This window comes from Archocentrus centrarchus, unplaced genomic scaffold (genome assembly GCF_007364275.1).
Source record: "Archocentrus centrarchus isolate MPI-CPG fArcCen1 unplaced genomic scaffold, fArcCen1 scaffold_80_ctg1, whole genome shotgun sequence".
Taxonomy (NCBI): Eukaryota; Metazoa; Chordata; class Actinopteri; order Cichliformes; family Cichlidae; genus Archocentrus; species Archocentrus centrarchus.
Genome location: NW_022060291.1, coordinates 420,678 through 440,153, shown reverse-complemented (window position 1 = coordinate 440,153; position 19,476 = coordinate 420,678). Strand labels below are relative to the sequence as shown.

The 19,476-nt window shown below is 42.5% G+C and overlaps 1 protein-coding gene across 2 annotated transcripts in view; it reads right to left on the bottom strand.

Moving 5' to 3' along the window:
* Window positions 1-724: 724 nt before the first annotated feature.
* LOC115777846 (butyrophilin subfamily 1 member A1-like) overlaps window positions 725-19,476 on the bottom strand; it is a 43,968-nt gene continuing 25,216 nt past the window's right edge. Inside the window, exons 5-7 of one of the 2 annotated variants that reach the window (XR_004019694.1) lie at window positions 8,194-8,289; window positions 6,480-6,539; window positions 725-905 (exon numbers count right to left, since the gene is read on the bottom strand). Coding sequence is in view for 1 of the 2 variants with exons in the window: in XM_030725849.1 (XP_030581709.1) it covers window positions 8,213-8,289 (77 nt within the window). In the remaining variant the exon portion in view is untranslated. Of the gene's footprint in view, window positions 906-3,832; window positions 6,540-8,193; window positions 8,290-19,476 lie in introns of those variants that run through there. The other variant, XM_030725849.1, reaches the window with a different exon arrangement.

The following is a 19,476-nucleotide window of genomic DNA, read 5'->3' as shown; positions in this document are numbered from 1 at the left end:
CTTCTGGCGTGACACATTCTATGCATTTTGTGTGAGTAACAATTAAAATGTTCAGAGTTGCGTGCCTGAGTACAGAGGATCTGTCTCCGAGGTCTGCACTGTCTTTATAACAGCCTCTGAGGAGCAGCCCCCCCCCCAAGGAGCTGATGGTGAAGGCAGTCTACTCGCGGGGCCTCGACATGCTTTTAAAAAAATCAAACTGTTTACCATTAAACACCTCACTGTTAGCCCAGCTCAGGCAGGGTCACTGCCTGTAGCACAGGGTTTGATTTTGGACACTTAAGTGAATCTTCAAACTTCTTCAGGACTTTAACCTTTTAAGACTGCTGAAAAATGTGGAGCTCAGGGCTGAGGTCAGCATGAACTCCAAGGGACTGAATTTCTGGATGTGCAGTTTCTATAGAAAAAGGAATCAGTGTTAAGGTCACATAAAGCAGTACAATGGTTTGAATATCCTCAGAAATGTCCTTTACATTTTATTTACATCTGAATATATATGACCTGATGGTTCTACATGTGTACCTGCAGCAGTAAAGTTCATGTTCACATCATATATTTTGCACAGTAGAACACTTATGAATAAACACAAGATTATGACATGTTCTTGAACATTAACAGTTGTGTTCTTATGGCCTGCTGTTTTATACAGCTGTTGCATAAAGTGCTTTGAGTGCTCAGCTACAGTACAAAAGCATTATATAAGTAACTAGTCTATTTACCATTTTACATGATATGATGGTATAGTGCAGGTTTCCATGAGCCTGTATGTGAGTGGATCATGCTGACCCCTGCACCTCCTTTTTGGAGGCACAGCAGCAGGAGCAGGGAGGAGATCAAACTGCAGCTGGAGGATCTTCATGACAGACATGTTGGGTCTGCAAACCTTCTTTTTCACCAAGAAAGACCTTGAAGAGATTTGGAACAGATAATTACAGGTTAGGTCAACAAATGCAAAAACAAGGCTCATATTTTTACTTCATATTCAGTCACTGCTATAACTAAAGGATGCTCCAATCCAATTATACATTGTGTGTTTTAAAGGAATTTACAATAATAAAATGCTTTTTTCCCTGATGACAATGATGTTTGCACAGTGGGAGCTGCTTGGTTTGAAGATGGCATTTGCTCTGGAAATGCTTAAAGTACTAATAAAGTTTAAATTTTTTGAAACTTTGCTGATAATGCTGCATTCTTTAGTAGTTTCTTAAAGCCAGACTCTTACTTGTAATGGAGTATTGTCTAAGTGTATTATTAATAATTTTCCATAAATAAATGGAGCAGTCGGTACTGACAGAGGTCACAGACTGCTGCAGAGAAGCATCCCTCTGTATTTACTGTGACTGGGCTTTGGACACACAGGCATTCATACACAGTTATTCTGCGTGTTCTTGTTTCATGATTCCTTCAGTGTGATAAAGCTTTGAGTACTTTTCTTCCATCAGTCATATCCTAGTCTGCCTCTACTGATCAGATCCTCCAATGACTCCCACACAGTCAGTTTTAGCTAACTGCTTCAGCTGACATCAGTTGGCTGGTGAACCGTCAGCTGAGTGATCAGCTGTTCCAGTTACAGTCTCCACTCCAGCTGCATTTGATTTTTCACAGGGCTCCAATACGAGCTGCTGATGAAGCTCCTGAACAAACAGAAAGAGGTACTTCCAGTTAGCATGTGCTGAATCCAGTGAAGTGTCCATCTGAGCCAGCCTTGCATCGGCACAGCCACCGCTACCAGCAGGCTAATGTGACGCTGTTAGAGCGAGAAATAAGTCCAAGCGGACCTGAACGCAACCCGCCTGTGAGCCTGGCTGAGGGTCAAAGAGCCCTCGATTACAGACAAATCTGTCACAGATTCTGCGGCGGCAGAAGTGTAGCAAAAGTCACGTGTGTAAAAAGAGCCAATTGTAAAGCTTGGCGGCCTGAGGTACGTGTTTTCAGAGACTTGAGAAAAACTTTAAGACTTTGCAGATTTCTTTGAACATTTACAAATCTGATTACAGACAGATCAAAATACAGATCGCGATACACGTGGATCCAGTTACAGACAGATCCACTTACGCACACACAAATCTCTACACACTTTTGCTACAATAATAGCCCCATCCAGAAATCACAGCAAATATAACATCACAGATCAATAAAGATATTTGAAGTGGCCAAAAAGCTCTGGATTGATTATAATGTAGGTACAATAACACAGACTCCTAAAGATTGTTGAAAAACAGGTTATTTCTGCATTTTATATATAAGCCCTTCATAAATCATGCTGACTGCACTCTATTTACCAATATAAGCAAAGACATTACACATAAAAACACACAGAAACATCTGAATCACTTTATGACAGATGATCACTTTTTGGCACAACACCGGCCGCTGTTAAAAGTAACTAATAAAGTAACTTGTAATCTAACTTAGTTACTTCTAAAATGAAGTAATCAGTAAGGTAACTAAGTTACTTTTTAAAGGAGTAATCAGTAATCGGACTACTTTTTCAAGGTAACTATACCATCACTGATCGTGAAAGAGTATTTGAGACCTATTGCTGATGTTGTTTTGCTCTTTCCTAGTAATGACAAAGATAACTGATTCAGTAAAACAAATACACTACTCACAAAAAGTTAGGGATATTTGGCTTTTGGGTGAAATTGCAGGACGAGCCTAAAATGCATTCAAACCTTTACAGGTGAACTTAATGTGACCTTCTCTAAGCTTTTGAATGCACATGTCCAACTGTTAAATGTTTCAGAACTTTTTGCACAAGTTGCTGTTCTCTAACGAGGAGCTTAACGGCAAAATTCACAACAGATGTTTGATCCTCGAATTGACCAATAAATGTCCTGGTTCATGATGAGGACGACTGTTTAAACACCAGCTCTAATTGAACCAGTCATATAATAGCAATTATATCAGGCGGAGAGTGTTCCAAGTTGTATAAGTCATTGTATGTTTAAGTTTTAGAATTCTGTTTACTTCCGCATTTTCATGACATTACGATGACACCTAGTGTTTGTTTTGGGTACTGCACGTTATAAGCATTTCTCTGTCTGAGACACCTTCAGTTCACTTGACTGTTCATTGTGAAGTGTACAGCACGGTGGTTTCTCTTGCTCAAAACTTTGGAATAGATACATCTTTTTACGACTTGAGTACATTGCGGATGAAGCGGCAGTACAGCAATTAAAGCTTCGTGAAAGAAAGCCCCGCTCCTCATTTACTCTCATTAGCTATCTGTTAGTGCTTTGTATGAATTTAACAGCCAGGACAGAATACTCATACTGTGTGGATGAAGGTTCAGACTGAGCTGAATGTTGATGCTGTAAGCTGCTGCTTTTACCCACCCTGTGCCGATAAACTGCGCAGTTTCAGAGCCCGCATGTTTCCAGCTGATTCCCACAGAAACCAGTTCGGTGTCAGGAATTTTCTTACCGGTTTCATGTCCAAACATCATTCCAGACAAAATGAGCAGGAGGAGAAGCTCAGTCTCTGCGGAAGTCATCTGAGCAGGTAACATCACTTAAACACCACTAATGGACAGTTACAGACTTCTGGCAGAGAATCACTCATCCCAACTCAGTGTGTCAACTGATGCTGGCACCCACACTTTATTTTTGTTGTAATATCAGACAATAGATATTCTGATATTAGATATTCTTTATTTAAAAAGTCCTGTTTTAAATAAAATAGCTGCCACATTCAAAACGTTTATCTGCTGTGAAATAGAAATTAACTTAAATTATGACCTTAGTTTAATAAATTCTGCTTTCCGTTATAAAAGTTTGAAGACAAAAACATTAAAAAAGTTGCAGTAATTTATTTTCATGTTTTACTCAGACTCTCAGAAATCTTTAAGCAGTGTGAAATGACATGACAATGTAAAATCATCAGTTAACAGCATTAACACATTTTTGTACAATCCAGTATCAATTATCAACAGCATACCTGACACACTGGCTTCGTTCCATTAAAATTAAAAAAGCATTACAGGCTTATTTATGATAATACCAAGGACAAGTGTATACTAAAGAAGGCACATTCAAACTCAATAGGAGCAGGTTAAGGATTATGTTCACCTCAGTATTTTATAAGTGCTCATGTTTAATTAAGCTTAAACAATGTGAGCTGCTGCATGCATTTCAATTAGGGACGATTCATAAATATCGACATTTTCCAGAGTTTACAAAGCGTACTCTTTTTCAGACAGGGTACACCCTGTAATTAACAGATATACCTATATATTAAAATTTATAGGGTGCAATAAACTGATTTGAATTTTAAAGTGAATGTGTACTGCACTGAATGTACGGTAAATGTACAAGCCTCCACACTGTACAGAGTGGCAGTGGAGTGATTTTTCATCTGAATAGTCGGATTTCCTGTATTTGCCCAAAAAATTATTATGTTGATGTAAATGACTTGCAGACCAATAATCTGTGAAGCATATCTCAAACATCATCTCTTATGAATGATATCAATTCATTTTGAGTCATAAAGAACATTTCTATCACATGGTAGAAGCTGCAGTCAGTTTTTGGCAAAGTGACTTTCATATTGTAGCAATTCTGTTCAAGTTAGATGGTTCTGGGCAGATGTTCTGATTTCCCACTGTTTTGTTGGTACGGAATGTGGAACGTGTGTGTGCACACGAGGGAGAGTGAGAGTCCTGTTTTGGTGTTGCTGTTGTTGGCGTGGTTGCGGCACACAGCAACCATTTAATTGTTAATAAAAGGACAACCTTTGCTGGCAGTCTCTCGCCATCTTCTTCAACGTTTTAACAGATGCTACAATATATTCTTTATTAATGAGGGTAAGAACAAGTCATTCATTTTATATATGAGCCCTTCATTAATCCTGTGTACCCATTTACCGATATAAGCAAAGAAAAAAACATAAAAAAAAAAAAAAAAAAAATCGTTTTTTGACACAACACCGGAAACCTGAAAACTCCGCTGTCACCATGTTTTGTGTACACACAGTGCTCGTACTGCATCCCTTCGTGGCACCGTGGACCTCTCTTTGGCACCGAGGGGGTCAGCACACACACCCAGACCTGATTCATCCTTTAGCGACTTTTGAGACAGTCGACAGCGAATTTTGTTGCACAAAAGTTGGCAACAGTGCCGGCCACCAACTGCCAGATTATGCTCAAATATCTGGGCCAGCATAGATGAAAACAGGCCAAGAACATGTAGAATAAAATCCATCATAGTTTTCTGCGGTTGACTGCGTACGGTTTCTATTTTTGGAACAATGCTTCCACTTCTTGTTGGTTTTATCTTCGGCGGCTTTGGCTGCTTTCCACACCTGCTGCGCTGCACTCACAGCTTGTTCCTGTCTAATATAGAGTCATTTTAGAGAATTTAATGAGGCCTTTGAACTGATCCGCCAGACCTGAGGCCATATCGCTGCAGACCATGCAATGGTGCAGTGGTGTGGAAGCCTCGGCCATCAGCGGTCAGACGGCAGCACTCAAACATTTTCTAACTATTTGAAAAGCGTACGCTGGCTGTAAACCCCACCCCCGTCATACACCCTTTACACTCTGGAAAATGTCGATATTTGTGAAGCATCCATTACAGAGCATTTTTATTTAGCATTTTCACAGTTTACCTTCAGATATTCATCTGTACACAATCATACAGAGATGGCAGCGAGCTGCAGCCTGATCATCAGGTGTAATTTACGGACAGCCTGAAACATGGGATTTCAACTTTTTCTTTCAAAATTCAAGTGACACAAGTGACTGCTTCAGATCACAGATGAAATTTTTATTTTAAAATTACCTTAACTTTTGAAGAAATATTTAGCAGTTTTTCAGAGCAGTTTTCACTAGCTGCCACTGATTTAGAATATCTTGTTTCTCAGCCTTGGCTCAGAATTTCTGAATGTTCTCACTCTTTTTGTTTGTCTGTCAGCAGATAACACAAACCTACCAAACCAAATGTCATTAAATTTTGTGGAGACTTGGAGCACGGGCATAGGAAGGATATATTTTTTTTTAAATTACATTTTGACGCATATCAGGATTTCTTTAAAAGAACATCTGCAGAACAGATCACTGACCTTATCAAAATAAGCTTTCTCTGAGTGCCCTTCAAGTTATTATTGTTTTAATCCTGACATGGTCCAGCTACAAGTGGCATAAATAATGTTTGTGATGTTGAATCAGTCTGAAATTGTTTAAGGGTTTCACATGACTTTACAGCAAGTCATCTGATACTCATCTCTGTGAAAAAACATCTTGGAACAAACAATGCAGACCACTGTCAAACCACTTTCTTATATTTTCTTATAGTTTGGTCCCTTTTTTGTGTCACTTTCATTGTTTCACTCAAATTACAAATAAGGCAACTTGCATCAAGTTGACCAATTTTAATTCTTTGCAGTTTCATCACATTTGTTCAAGAAATAATATGTTCTTAATAATACACCTGGGGATAGTTACACATCCTTAACAAAAATGCACACTAATACAAACTCACACTGAGGTGGCCAATTTTAATCCTGGAAATACACTGGGTAGATATCAGTGTCTTGTAGAACTGCAGACAAGAAAACAAAATTATGTTTATAAAATCATATCTGTCTTGGTCATTTGCAGACTGTATAAATTATATAAAATTTCTCTTACACGTTTTATCAGGGTGACATAGTTAATATGCCAGTTTTTTCTGGTTTGCCTTTCTCCAATAGTTCTGACATTTCAGGGACAGCCACTCCTACCTGCTCTGTTTCTGCACATTGATGTCATTGTTACAACTATATTGTAACTAGGGATGTTCTTGGCAACTAATTTCTTAGACAACTAAACAAGGACAAAAAAAAAAATCAGACTGAGTAGTCTAGAGTAGTCTTGAAGAGGAGACATGGGCACGCCCTCCTTTACGCCCACCATCCGCAGGAGGCACTGTAGGGGTTGGGTGCAGTGTGTGTCGGGCAACGGTCCTGGTGAACCAATCCCCAGCTATCGTTTGCCGACTTTTGGGGCATGGAATGTCACCTCTCTGGTGAGGAAGGAGCCTGAGCTACAGCGTGACATTGAGAGATACCGAGTAGATACAGTCGGGCATACCTCAATGCACTGCCTGTCTGTGGTATGTATCCTAGTACCCGGTACAGAGTACCTGTCTTACTGGGAGACTTCAACGCTCATGTGGGAAATGAAGTGAGACCTGGATGGGGTGTGCCTGATCTGAACCCGAGTGGTGGTCTGTTTTTGGACTTAATTTGTCAAACTTGTCTTAGTTTGTCCATAATGAACACCATGTTTGAAGATAAGGATTTCCATAAGTTTGTAGTGCTGTCTGGGTTAACACTGCGTGAAGATCTGGGGCAGTGCCACTGGATTGGCAGATCGGCGTGGTGGTCCCACATCTTTAAGAAGAGAGACCAGAGGGTGTGCTCCAATTATTGTGGGATCACACTGCTCAGCCTCCCTGAGAAGGTCTATGCCAGGGTGCTGGAAAGGAGGATCCGTCCATTAGTTGAACCTCGGTTTCAAGAGGAACAATGCAGTCAGTTGTGAAGGCTGGAGAAGCTCTTCATCCTCTAAAGGAAATTTAATTGTGTGGGAATTTGCCCATCCAGTCTACATGAGCATTCGACTGCATCACACAGGGCATCCTGTGGGGGGTTGCTGAAGGAGTATGGGGTATCTGGCCCATTGTCATGGGCCATTCAGTCCCTGTACAGCAGTAGCAAGAGCTTGGTCCACACTGCTGGCAATAAGGGTTACTAACTCTGGGTAGTGCCAGAATGAATGAGATTGCGGATACAAGCAACGGAAATGAGCTAGCTCTGAAGGGTGGCTGGTCTTTCCCTTAGAGACAGGGTGAGGAGTGTAGCCATCCAAGAGGGACTCAGAGTAGAGCCTCCTCCACATTGAAAGGAACCAGTTGAGGTGGTCTGGGCATCTGACTAGGATGCCTCCTGGGCAACTCTTTGGTGTGATGTTTTCTCGGCATGTCCTACTGGAAGGACCTAGGACACGCTGGAGAGATTATATCTTTCAGCTGGCCTGGGAAAACCTCCTTATCCAAGGGAACCCTTGGATAAACTGGAGGAGGTGGCTGGGGAGAGGGAGATCTGGGTTTCTTCACTTAGGCTGCTGCCTTTGCGACCCGCCCCAGATAAGCGGAAGAAAATGGATGAATAGACACTAACAAGTCTAACAGCTGACACACTACTCAAACTTACCTCAAGCTTTGCAGTCAAATTAAACAATAATTCCAATAATTCCAAAAATAACTGAAACAGCAGTTGATCTAATCATCACATTCCCAGACGTGGCATCTGAAACAGAAAAAAGGTGAAGCTACTGTTATGTTCCTCAGCAAACGTACTGAACATAAGTCACAGCGTCTGCACTGAAAACAAAAAAGGTGTTCTAAAGTACATGACAACAAACAACAGTGGTAAAACATTATTTACAGATGAAACCCTCATTATCTGAAATCTCATGGGGAACAGAGTGCAGATACAGGGAGAAGTGTTTGGCTGTGCTGCTAAAACCTGATGCTTTATTTAGAATAGAATGCCTTCATTGTCATTATACAGAATGTACAATGCAATTGGAGATTTGAGAAGTCTGGATGTTCATCAAATACATGCTGAATGTGGTCATTATATTCACTTTGTTAAATTCAATTTAATCTCAAGGTTATAACTTCAGAATTTTTCAGAAGTTGCAATGAATAGTTCACAAGGCAGAATATTCAGGTTTGTGTAATTTGCATGTTTTAATTCATCATCAGTCTCCTAGCCTTGTTGAAGATCATAGGGCCAACCTGGCAGATTCAGAAACCACTGGTGTCCATCCCTCTTGATTATTAGATCTTCATAGTATCTTGTTCAGCTAGAAACCAGTCCATTCAGTGATATTACTCACTCAATACTTCTTTTGCCTCCCTTTTCGTCTCCCTCCCAGTACAGTGCCTTCCAGAATGGTCTTGGCAAGGCTTGATGAGCTAGTAAAAAGGTGGCTTGCAAATTGATCACTTTGGTATTTTATCACTTCTTGCACTAGTTGCTGCACACAGTGGTGTTTATGCAGATTATAATGGATTCCTGAATGTTTGAGTTCCCAATCCTAAGTTTTTTCTGCAATGCCCCTCAACTCAGAGCAGCCTGACTAACCCCAAGTGCTAAGTGCGTGTGATTAAGAGATCATATTTGCAGTGGATTGGTTCATTAAAGCACCTTTAAGTCACCTGCTGGTGGGATTGAGTTGTTTTCAGGTGATTGCTACCAGGCTGACATGTTGCACCACTGAAAGTATTCATGCAAGTTGTTAGTACCCCTGGAGATGGGGCTTTTCCCTTTCATGGATTAATTTTACTACAAACCTGTTTAATAATAAGACTTATATATTTTCTGAAACTGACCTCTTGTCCTGTTTATTCGGGACTCCTGCATAACTGTAGTTAAGGGTTGCACCAGTAGAGTCAGGGCTTTGGTAGTCTCGGTGCCGCTCTGTTTGATTGCTACATATGCTTTATCTGAAGCACACTTTCTGCTAAATCACCTGCAAATTATATTCACTGTATTGATTCATTATGTCTTTATTGATTTGCTAGCTTGTGTAGCTATTAGCTTAACGCTTAGCCAACTCACTAATACCATGGTGTCTTTTTCTGTCCCTCCTGCACTTTCCTGCTTTGTGTGTTAGCTGTTTAGTTAGTCCTTGGCTTCCGCTAGCAGTAACACTACTTGTAATAAATGTCTGTTTGTAGCTTTGGAGACCAGGCTCAGTGAATTTGAGACCCGTCTCAGCACCCTGAAAAATCCAGTAGCTAGCCAGGCCCCCGTAGTTGATGTGGACCATGGTAGCTTAGCCGCTGTTAGCTCTCCCCCAGAAGATCCTGAGCAGCCGGGATATTAGGCCGGCTGGGTGACTGTGAGTCCTAAATAGAAGCCCTCGGTAAACCACCAACCCGTTCACGTCTCTGTTTTTTTTCCCCACTCGGCAACACACCCGCCAAAGAACAAACCCTGGTTAGTTGAATGTCTTCCAGGGGCCAGAGCAGGGGACATAGAAGGAAATCTGAAAGTACCGGCTTAAGGCCTTTACACACCAGACACGTAAATTCCGTGCAAATGTTTCGTGCGTTCAAAATTTTTTTCGGACTCACAGTTCTTAATGCAGCCGTTCACACCGACCGCGTCATTTCACAGGACGAATTTGCGGCATTTACGTTTTCAAGTTTTCTGACTTTCGCAAGCTAACAAACAGGTCTGACCAATCAATATACTGAAATATGCGCGAAAGTGACCATGACACTCTCCTGCTGCCGCTTTCTTATGAGTTGGATGAACCCAGAATCTGTTTCTTCCTTCTCTTGTTTAGAAACATCAGGACCTCATTACATCATCATTTGATGTTGACTTCATTTCTTTCATAGTGCATTTTATGAGGACGATTTATTCGCAAAAACACAACACGTCCGGTGTGTATGTAGTTCACATCTGAAAGATTCGGAATTTCATGTCATTTTTACACAACGCATGTGAAATGGCCTTAGGGCTATACATAGATTTGGTAAAATTATAATTAACGCCGGAGGTAACGACACCCACCTATGTGGTTAGTCAATTGGAGGTCGCTATAATTAATACTGGATCGTGTGTAACAATGCCAAAAAAATGTCAGACTCTGGTTTTCTCTGGGCCCCTCCCCAATAAGACCAGGAGCGACATGTTTAGCCACATGTTCTCCTTGAATTGCTGGCTGTCTTGAGTGGTGTCCAAAAAATTATGTGGGTTTTTTAAAATTTTACCTTATTTAATCTGGAAGTCCGTTGAGATTAACCCCTTAACTGGCAGCAAAAAAATCACCTGACAAAAACTACATAACGCCTTCTGGTCATTATTGGCTCTGAAAAACCCATTTCATAGCCTATTAATCGGCTGCGTCTGGTCCGCGGGCCGAATGAAGTGCATTTATATGGCAGGCTAGACCCGCCCATTTTGACTGACACCTCATTCGGCCAATCATGTTAAGAAATGGGTTTCCCAGAGCCAATAATACTCAGAGGGCGTCACGTAGCTTTGTCAGGTGATTTGGTGCAGCCAGTTACATGATTGGCCGAATGACGTGTCAATAAAAATGGGAGGGTCTAGCCTGCCATATAAAAGGGACTACAAACGGCCCGTCACCGGGCCCTTGCCAGTTAAGGGGCTACCATCTCTTTATCAAGGGGACTTGGCCAAGAGGGCATTCCATTACAATGTTGCAAGTGAAAATCTTCATAGATAATTGGCAAAGTTTCTGGGGAAAACCTGTTCTTGTTAGGAGAGACGGCATCCATCCCACTTTGGATGGAGCAGCTCTCATTTCTAGAAATCTGGCCAAATTTATTAAACTACCCCAAAACGTGACTACCCAGGGTTGAGACCAAGAAGCAGAGTTCCAGTCTCACACACCTTTAGCAGCAATCTTCCATTCCAGCTTATTAATTAATCAAAGTCCCAGACAGAGTTTTAATTCTTTTGAATATCTGATTCTTAGTCTTGTCCACCTTAATTGGAAAACTTTTTTTTAGGTTTTTTATTTATTCTCTATTGTCCACCTGGTCCTTACTCAGAGTTTCTGTCTAGAGTCTCACTAATTAGACAAACTTAATTAGACTGGAAAAAGAGTTTGTTGCTCTATTAAAAAAAGCCCTCCATAAAATTAGGACATCTTACTCATCATTAATTGAAGAAAATCGTTGAAGAAGAATCGTTGGCTGCCCTCTCCCCTCCCTGATGGACATCTACACCTCCCGCTGCATCAGCAGAGCCAGGAACATCATCAAGGACAGCTCACACCCTGGCTTTGACCTGTTTGACCTGCTGCCCTCTGGCAGGAGCTACAGGTGCATCAAAGCCAGAACAAACAGACTCAGGAACAGTTTCTTCACCAGAGCAATCACCACCCTGAACTCACACACTCACCCACTGTAACTGTGCAACACCCACATCTCTGTGCAATATTATATTATTCATACTGAACAATATCTAACATTCCTATATTGTGTAATATCCAGTATTCATTCACTAGTGCAATATTCATTCACCAAGTGCAATATTCATCATCTTCATTATTATATGTATACACGCATTTACTTTCTTACAATGTACAGATGCACCAATGTAGGTATGTATGTATATATTTTTATACATTCTATTTTTTGTATATTTTACACATTGTTTATTTTCTGTATATCTCTTGATCATATTGATTATACTAGATTATGATATTTTTATAATATTTTTATTTTCATTTTGGAGAGTTTGATTTTCTGTTACATGGCACTGAACAGGAGTGGCCCTCCAATCTCATTGTACATCCTGTATAATGACAATAAAGGCATTCTATTCTATTCTATTCTAAAATAAGAACAACCCCAGGTTTGTTTTCAGCACCGTAGCCAGGCTGACAAAGAGTGAGAGCTCTTTTGAGCAGAGTGTTAATTTAGATGACATCATCGATTAAAGATGATGTAGCAGCAGGACGCAGCCTTACCAAGTCTCCATTTCAACTTGTGTTGAAATTATGAACTTCAAACTGTGTACGCATTGTGCTCATGTTTGAGGTGATCTTTAAGGTAAACCATTACTTAACAAGTAATGTTGGCCTATAGAGCTCTGCTGTCAAATGTTTTACTTATGTGATTTTAAATTTATATATACATTTGTTTGTTTTATTAAAAACAAACAAACAAAAAAAGTCCCAGCTTGCCCTGCGGGCAGTCCTGGTCCTCCAAGCTTGGGTCCTCTACCAGAGGCCTGGGAGCTTGAGGGTCCTGTGCAGTATCTTAGCTGTTCTATGCTCTTCTGGACAGAGATCTCGGATTTTGTTCTTGAAATCATTCTCAGTCATTCTCCCAGTTTGGGGGTCACAGCCCCGAGTGTTCTGATTGCCACGGGGACCACTGTTACCTTCAGCTTCCACATCCTTTCTAGCTTTTCTCTGAGCCCTTGGTATTTATCTCATGTTCCTTCTTCCACATGTTGCCATCACTTGGTATTGCAACATCTATCACTGCAGCTTTCTTCCTCTGTTTGTCCACCACTATGTCTGGTTGGTTAGCCATCACCAGTTTGTATAGCTCTGTTATTCTCGACCACCTTTGGGGATGCATCCCATTTTGACCTCAGGACTTCCAGGTCATACTCGGCACAGATGTTCCTATATACTATGCCAGCCACTTGATTATGGCGTTCCATGTGTGGCCAGAGAGACTTACTTGCTCTCTCTCTCTCTCTCTCTCTCTCTCTCTCTCTCTCTCTCTCTCTCTCTCTGTGTTACACTGTGTGGTGGCACACCTGCAGCTAATTGTGAGGTGGCGTCTCCTGCAGGATAAATTCACCTGGGCTTCGGGTCTTGTTACTCTCCCTTGCTTTCCCTGGCGTGAAGTGTGTGTGCGTAGCGGCATCTCAGACTCGTCAAGCAATCTGGATTAGAGCTAACTAAAGCACTAGAACTAAAGCAACTTCATGTTCCACGCTCATATATAGCAACCTCGCTCACTAAAGCAGTGTCTATGTGTGTTCTCGGATGCGTCAACCAAGGCCATTGGTGTTGGTGTATCTGAGAGCGATTCAAGAAAATGGGCTGTCAGAAGTTGGCTTCATCATGGGCAAGGCTAAACTGGTACCTCTTTTAAAGCCAACTGTTCCAAGACTGGAACTGTGTGCTGCTGGCCGTGGAGAAGGCAGATCTAATTCAAGATGAGTTAGACCTACAGCTGGATCCCACAGAGTTTTATACAGATAGCAGTATGGTACTTGGCTACATTCATAATTAGACAAAACGATTTTATACCTATGCCCACAATCATGTTCAACGGATTCGTCAGTCCTCAAAACCTGAACTGTGGAATTATGTATGTACTGAACAAAACCCTGCAGATCATGCATCAAGATCCTTGCCAGCATCCCACTTGGTGCAAAACTCTTGGTTCACTGGACCAACCTTCCTACATCATCCATCTGCAGAAAGAACTCAAGCATGTGAGACCTCTGAGCTAGTCGAACCCGAGAAAGATTCAGAAATCTGACCTCAAGTGCAGATTTGTGATTCTTATCTGGAGGAACCAGTGATCACCAGTAATTGTTTCCAGCGGTTCTCCACCTTAACTTCCTTAGTAAGAGGAATTGCATTTCTTGTACATAATGCAAGAGCCTACCAACCCTCAACCCAAAGTAACCAGTGCAAAGGACGACATAGATGTGAGTTGCCCCGAACTGTGAAGGAAACAGCTCAAGCAATGTTATCTTTAAGATGTTATCTTTAAAGCTATGCAGAAAGTAGTATTTGCAGATGAACTGTCAGCCCTCCAAACCAGCAGAACAGTATCCAAAAACAGCCCTTTGCAGAAAATCCCATCTTGGAGAATGGCCTCATTTGTGTTGTGGGAGATTGAAATATTCTAATCTGACAGCAGCTGAAAAGCATCCTATAGTTTTTGCCTAAAGACAGCCACATCTTCCTACTGCTTACACGCTATTACCATGAGCAGGTGAAACATCAGGTGTGTCACCTGACAGAAGATCCAATCAGGGCAGCAGGACTGTTATTTCTAATTCATGTTATGTTGAGTATTTGTGAATTTTATCTCACTGAGCTATTTTTAATTTAACATTGTTTTATTGATTTTTGCTTGTGGGTAATACCTTCCTGCACTCTGCCTTGTTTGTGTCTCCTGGGCTTCCGTAGCCCTTCCTAGCGTGTGTAGCTTCCCCCCTCCCTCTTCCCCTCACAGTGTTGTTCTGCCCTGCTAAGGGTAAGTCGCGGGAAAATTTGCTGCTGTGACTTATCATTGTTTTCTTCATGAAAGTAGTTATGTATGGGAAAACCTCTGGCACATGTTGTTTACCATTGTTTATTTGTATGTTGTGGGGCAGTTCTGGGCTGTTTAGACCACTGTTACAAGTTTTATAGATGTTTTTCCTGTCAATTTTTTTTGCGCGAACATGACCGCTAGTTCGCCGTCCAGTGTGTATTCATGCAGCACAGGTTGCTTAGATACCGCTTTTGTTTACATGTTTAGGAGCAGAGTGCATGGGAAAAGGCAGACAGAAGTGGATTAATGTGGTTTTAATCTCTTCTGCAGGTATGTGCTTTTATTTTAAGTTATACGTTTTATTTCTGCTCATTTCTTTAACTCTGCCCCCCCCACCCCCACGCATTATATGTTATTGTGGCCACTAGGTGGCGTTTTTCTCCTCATGTTAATTTACTTCCATTTCGTGAGGAAATTTGTTGAAACTGGAATTTAAAAAGAAAGAAAATATGTTAGTGTTGTTCTGCGCTGCATGAGGGAGCAGAGTGCATGGGAAAAGGCAGACAGAAGTGGATTAATGTGGTTTTAATCTCTTCTGCAGAAAATAAATATCCCAAATCATCTGAGTGAGCTGTCTTCTTCTGCAACCTATACGATCACACATCAATCCCGTTACACTGGTGCCGTGACCCTTTGGATCTACAGATCAGCTTGACGCTTTTCACCGTGGATGCTGTGCAGCTGGCCTGATCGACGTTTCAAGATCATTTTGTGGAAGAAAGAAAAAAAAAAAAAAAAAAAAAAAAGGTTTATAGTGTGTGATTTTTTTTTTACTTTTGCTCCCGTTTAGATTGTTGTTCTGCTTTGTTTTTTTTTTCTCTCTATTTGTGAATACACCTGTGGTACAGTTGGTAGTTAATGGTAGCCAGTGTGTTAGCAATGGATAGGTTTGCTACTCCTAAGTTACCTAAAGGTAGGGGTGTATGGTTCAATGATCCTGCTGACAGTGGGGATGTGGGACATTCAAAGCTCTCATAGGATGGTTGCACAGAATCAGGGCTAAGTCAGAGCCAGGGTTGTACCTCTATTGATGGGTTCATGAGGGGGAATCCTCCTACTTCCACACCCCGCAGCGATGTTGATGCCCTCCATCACCTTACAGACATGGTTGGACTGTTAGGGGCACAAATTGGTGAGTCAATTGTTTCTAAACTAATGTCAGCTGGTGTTATAAACACAAAGAGTGAACCTGAGCCTACCCTTGCCACTCAGAACTCATACTGTGACAGTAACAGACATGACCTACCTCATGTGACAGTCCATGTTAAACCTGATAGGGTACTCCAGCCATACAGAGGCGACAACACTGACAACTGCTCAATCCGAGACTGGATTGACTTGACTAAAATGCACCTCAGAAAACAAGGCATACCTACCAGTGTTCAAGTAGAAGAGATCATGTGCCACTTAATGGGCAAAGCCAAGGATGTGGTACAGATTGCTTTGCGTAGTGATCCTTCATTGGATGTTAAGAAGAATCCTGAACTGATATATAACGTTCTCCTCCATTACTTCAGTGAAGCCACCTGATGTCTTCCTCTCGCCGACTTCTATGCCACTCTGCCCAGACACAGGGAGAATCCTGTTGACTATTGGATAAGACTACACAAGGCAGCAGACCTAGCTCTTGATGGCCAGCGTAAACGTGGGAAGCAGACAGAGAGCATGAATGATGAATTAGCTCTCATGTTTGTCAAACACTGCCCTGATCCTGAGTTATCCTGCATTTTGAAGTGCAAACCAATTCACAAGTGGACTTCACGTGATGTTCAGCTAAGGATTGATGACTACCAGAGAGAGTTGAGGGCAGCTGGCAGAACCACTAATGCCCCACAGCTAAGAAGCCAGGTCCCTGCCATCACCCTCGAGCAGCCCGGCCCAGCGTCACCTAGCCTGGCAGCTTATGAGCATTGTAACACCCCCAGCTCATTATATTCAGCCTCCTTTCTCCAATCTCAACATCGGGCAAACCATTCTTCATGCTCATCTCCAGCTTTGGCCTCATTCCAAGGTGGTTCCCAGGATGCTCAGAGCCAAGACACTGTTCCAGTTGTTACGCAACATCTTCAACAGTCAGAGGAGAGGCTTCTCGCTTGAATGGTTGACATGTTTCAACAAGTGATGGAGAGAATGCAGCAGCGCGATACTTTTCATCCTACTCGGGGTGGGAGGTCCCAGCGTGCACCTCGTGAGCAACGCACCAGAGAGACAGGTTGCAGAGTCTGTAACGACTGAAGTCACACCACGACCTCGCACTGCATGTCTAAGAGACTGTGTTTTGCCTGTTTTGCTCCTGGCCACACTAAACTGAACTGCCCTGCAAAAAAGCCTTCCCAACACCAGTCTGAGGGAAACTAGCAGACCTGTATTCGGAGGGAGGCAGTGCAGGTCACATCACAAGCTCCCACATTGATGACATGTCAGATGCTGAGACTTTATACACATCAGAGAAAAATTCTTGTAGTGGCTCTGGAGTTGTTGTTTATCAGAATGTTCACCAAGTAGGCAGCAGTGACAGTCTTTTCTACACTTCTGTGAACATGGATGGGACATTTAAGATGGGTGGAATGTTGGACAGTGGTTCGATGGCCTGCAGCATCAGTGAGGCAGCTGAAATGAAGCTTAGAGAGGCTGGTGTAATAACTGAACAAAAGCTAATTGATGTTGATGTGGTCCTAGTTGGATGTGGTGGACTCTGTGTTAAGCCTAAATGTGCTTTTGATGTGGAGATGGAAGTGTATGGTTGTAAAATGGTGGTCCCCACACTTGTTGCTCTGGGCCAGCATGATGATTTGATACTAGGCACTAATGTCATAAAACACATCCTACATCAGTCTGAGCTTTGTGAGTCTTACTGGAAAACAGTGTCTGCCCCCTGCCCATCTGGGGATCCAGAAACTGAACACTTCCTATCCATGCTGTCTGGTCTCAATCCCTGGAAAGGTGGAGATGTTCCTCATAAGGTCGGCACTGTGAGATGTAACTCAGCTACTTGCCTTGAGCCTGGGCGAGAATATCTTGTGTGGGGGAAACTGCCCAAAAACACTCCCGTGTCTCCAGGCAGCACCATCATGACGGAGCTCACATCATCCCGCTCAGCACCCAGAGGTATTTTGGTTGCAAAGATTGTGACTACATTGTGGGGAGACAGGTGGGTCCCATTAAGCTCATTAATATGTCTGACAGACCTGTGTTGTTGAGACGCAATGCAAAACTAGCTGATGTCTACACTGTTGTGGCCCTGGAGGACATGGGTGGTGCTGAGTGCTCAGAGGTTCCACTTGCTTGTTGCCCTCAATCTGCCAGGTCACCCACTGCAGATGCCAGTTTGGCCAAAAACAGGCTCAAATCAGTTGGGCTCGGTGATGTCAATATCGAGTCTTGTGAAGTTTCTGAGGACTGCAGGACTAGAATGGCTAACCTTGTTTTGCAGTATGAGAGTTTATTTTCCCGCCACCATCTTGACTGTGGGGAAGCGAAGGGTTTTGTGCACCGCATAAACCTCTCTGACAACAGACCTTTCCGGCTTCCATACACGCGAGTGCCCCCTGGCCAGTACCAGAAGCTGCGCCAAGTACTGAGTGAAATGGAAGAAAGGGAAATCATCAGAAAATCCACAAGCAAATACGCATCACCTTTGGTGCTGGTGTGGAAAAAAAAATGGAGATCTCCGCATCTGTACAGACTTTCGCTGGTTGAACAAGAGAACCCTGAGGGATGCCCATCCTCTTCCTCATCAGGCAGATTGTCTGGCAGCACTGGGAGGAAACAGTCTGTTCAGTACAATGGATTTGACCTCTGGGTTCTACAACATGCCACTACACGAGGATGACAGGAAGTATTCAGACTTCACCACTCCTATGGGCTTATATGAATACAATCGTCTGCCGCAAGGTCTCTGCAACAGTCCTGGGAGTTTCATGCACATGATGACCAGCATATTTGGAGACCAGAAACTATCTAAGCCTACTTTGCTATTTGGATGATCTGTTGGTGTTTGCACCTGATGAGGAGACCGCCTTGCAACGTCTGGAAATGGTGTTTTCTAGGCTGCATAGTCACAATTTGAAACTGGCCCCCAAAAAGTGTTTCTTCCTCAGGAGGTCTGTTAAGTTTCTTGGCCACATCGTTGATGAACATGGTGTTTCAACAGACCCCAGCAAGGTTGAGACCATCTCAAAAATGACAGCTGCCCAACTCATGGAACCAGATGGTGTGACTCCATCTCAGAAGCGGATAAGATCCTTTTTGGGGATGATCAACTACTACCAACATTTTGTACCCAGGTACTCTGCCATTGCCAAGCCGCTGTTTGATCTGCTAAAGGGTGGCAGAAGGAAAGGCAAACACCAACACAATAAACTGTCAGCCAGGAAATTACATGTCTCCGACTGCAAAGTGGAACAAGAACATGCATTTGAACACCTCAAGTCCTCACTGACACAAAGCGTTGTCTTGGCTCACCCTGATTTCACTCGTCCTTTCGTGCTGTCCACTGATGCATCTTTGGATGGCATAGGTGCTGTTCTGTCTCAGGTCCAGGTGGGCGAGACACGCGCCAGGCCCATTGCTTTTGCCAGCAAGCCTTTGTCCCAGTCACAAAAGAACTACCCAGCTCATAGGTTGGAGTTTCTGGCCTTGAAGTGGTCTA